This window comes from Alosa pseudoharengus, unplaced genomic scaffold (genome assembly GCF_046254945.1).
Source record: "Alosa pseudoharengus isolate Yale_2024_CS ecotype anadromous, Long Island Sound unplaced genomic scaffold, YU_APseudo_1.1 YU_APseudo_1.1_scf_18, whole genome shotgun sequence".
NCBI classification, from domain to species: domain Eukaryota; kingdom Metazoa; phylum Chordata; class Actinopteri; order Clupeiformes; family Clupeidae; genus Alosa; species Alosa pseudoharengus.
In genome coordinates, this window is record NW_027468650.1 from 13,316,797 (window position 1) to 13,319,296 (window position 2,500).

The 2,500-nt window shown below is 40.2% G+C and overlaps 1 protein-coding gene across 1 annotated transcript in view; it reads right to left on the reverse strand.

Annotated features, from left to right (window-relative positions):
* LOC143131629 (RALY RNA binding protein like) overlaps positions 1 to 2,500 on the reverse strand; it is a 15,689-nt gene that overhangs the window by 4,691 nt on the left and 8,498 nt on the right. The window contains exon 2 of the mRNA XM_076291256.1: positions 526 to 601. Coding sequence (XP_076147371.1) covers positions 526 to 601 — 76 coding nt within the window. The remainder of the gene's footprint in view (positions 1 to 525; positions 602 to 2,500) is intronic.

The following is a 2,500-nucleotide window of genomic DNA, read 5'->3' on the forward strand; positions in this document are numbered from 1 at the left end:
TCTACCTCTTTATTTCTCTCTTTCTCTGTCTGTCACAGTACAAAATAATGCTTCCTGACAAAATTCCCAAGGAGCCTTACAGCATTGATTGACAACTGTGTCAAAGAGTGTCCAGGGGATTCACAAAGGCAGTCCCTTCAGGACCATGGACAACAACCATGTCAACAAACACTGTTGCCAATTAAAAGCAACACAATGTAGTTCCCTTACCTTAAAATAATGGCTTCAAACTCATTTTTATGTTATACTGAATTACAACATGGAAAGTGGAGTCGCTGATATTATTGATGTTCGCTCTGTATGGCACTAAGAAATGTTGTTATTGTGGGTAGGAACATTACTCTTTTTGTCAGTTTTATACAAATTCATCTTTAACTAACAGGGTCCCCGCTAACAGGGCACACAATATGTTGTAAAGTGACAACAAGGGGAATTCCTACATTGTGTTACTTTAACCATATAGTTGGGCAATTCTGTGAACACACACACACCCACACACACTCACACACACACACTAACTCATACCTGTAGATTGCAGAGAGAGGTCGCTTTGACCCAGCTTTTGGTCGATAGAGCTTTGGCTCCCCAGCCATGTTGATATCTGTCAAGACAGAACAGACATTTACAGCTGGAGAAACACAGAGGTTTAGCATTCCTTTATCAAACTAGCTGTCACATCAATGAATCATTAAAACACATATAATGCTGAATGTCTATTACAATAATAATAGTTATCAAATAACTATTAACTAAACTGAATATGTCATGTTAATCATTTTGCAACACTGTATTTAACATGTGTTCATACAGCTTAACTGCTCATCTATCAACAAATGTCTCTAGAAAAAAAAAAGACCGCCCAGTGGCTCAACAACAATATACACACACACACAATTGTGTACACACAATAGGTTAGTTAGTAAACCAAAACTGCCACAAATTAGTTGGAAAACATTTGAATAATCATCCCATGTAGCAATAAACCTGGAATGTGTGTGTGTGTGTGTGTGTGTGTGTGTGTGCGTGTGCGTGTGTGCATTTGAGAGAGAGAGAGAGAGAGATGTGAAAGAATGAAAGGTCTCCATGAAAGGTCTTCAAATGGACACTAGGAATGCTCTAGAATTCAATACTAATAAGCATTACTGATTTCTCTCGCACAAACACACACACACACACACACACACATACTTCAAGAAATTAGACTGCTATGCAGAGCGACAAGAAAAACCTCATCGCATCATGATTGCCTTAGACATCTCCGAAAACCCGTTTGTTCCATTTGAATAATTGGCAAACATTCGTTTTGCGCTGATTTCATTTAGAGCACAACTTTAATTTCATATAATCCCTAAAACAGGATTAAATTGAACCCCCAAACACTCAGAGTTAGCAGCTTCCCCCCCTGCTGCTGGCTGCAAGACTGACACCTATCGATGTGCGTAACGTCACCGGGGGTGTCCCACGCAAACATCAGTTCTTTCGAAGGAAAGAGCAGAAACCGTGGAGACCAAAAAACACCACAGCCGACTTGTTCATGTCTTATTTGAGTCTTAACGACCAATGGATTAAGCAAGCTCTTCAACGTGAGAATTTTTCCTGAGATAGGCTATTGTTTAAATTGTGATGCGATGGGGTTACGCTCAAACGAATCAATAGCCAAGCTAACTAGCACGAACGCAGGGGAAATGCAAGATGACGACAGGTACCATTGTTTAGAGAGAATAACCACACGAAACACAACCAATAAATACATTGCATTTAACAAAACAGTTCTGTCGCTGCATCCGATGGCAGGCGTCATGACGCGATGTCAACTTAAAAAAATTTTTTATATGCAATATAACGGTCATGGTTTACACTCACGTCGCTGAATACGACGCTTGGCTTTGTACATAATTTCTGAAGAAAGCAGTCTGATAAGACGCACTGGGGAACGTAGTCAGCAGTCACCAGCTCCTCGAGTCCAGTCCACAGTGCGCGAGAGAGATGCGCGCAGTTTTAAATGAGACGGCTGCGCGAGGGAAGATGATACCATTTCAGGCTTTTCGAGAGGGGAAACGCGTTGGAATGATTTTATACTTGCGAAAAATAAGTAATTTCCTCATAGATATTTATATCTATAATAGCCTACTTTCAGTCAGATCTTAAAACAAACTTCAAAAATACACGCTCAATTAAGTGTCTGCGCAGTGCGCGTGAAGCCCATAGCCTCCATATTAAGTTCTAAGAGTAAACAAGTCACTCATTTGGCCATGGGCATTTTCTTGGCGTAACTACATGCGCCAAACATACGATAGTACACTGTATTATCAGAATTGATTGATATTCTCGCGGCTTCGGTAACTACATTACCAAGAAAAAATATTTAACTAGTAGCATAGGTGATTAGCCTACTAAAACTTAAGCGAGGGATGGTGTATCCATGAGAACACGAGAACGTCTTTGTAGACTGATCTTGTGCTCATGCAAAAATGCATCACTGCCACTATCTCTGAAGAAT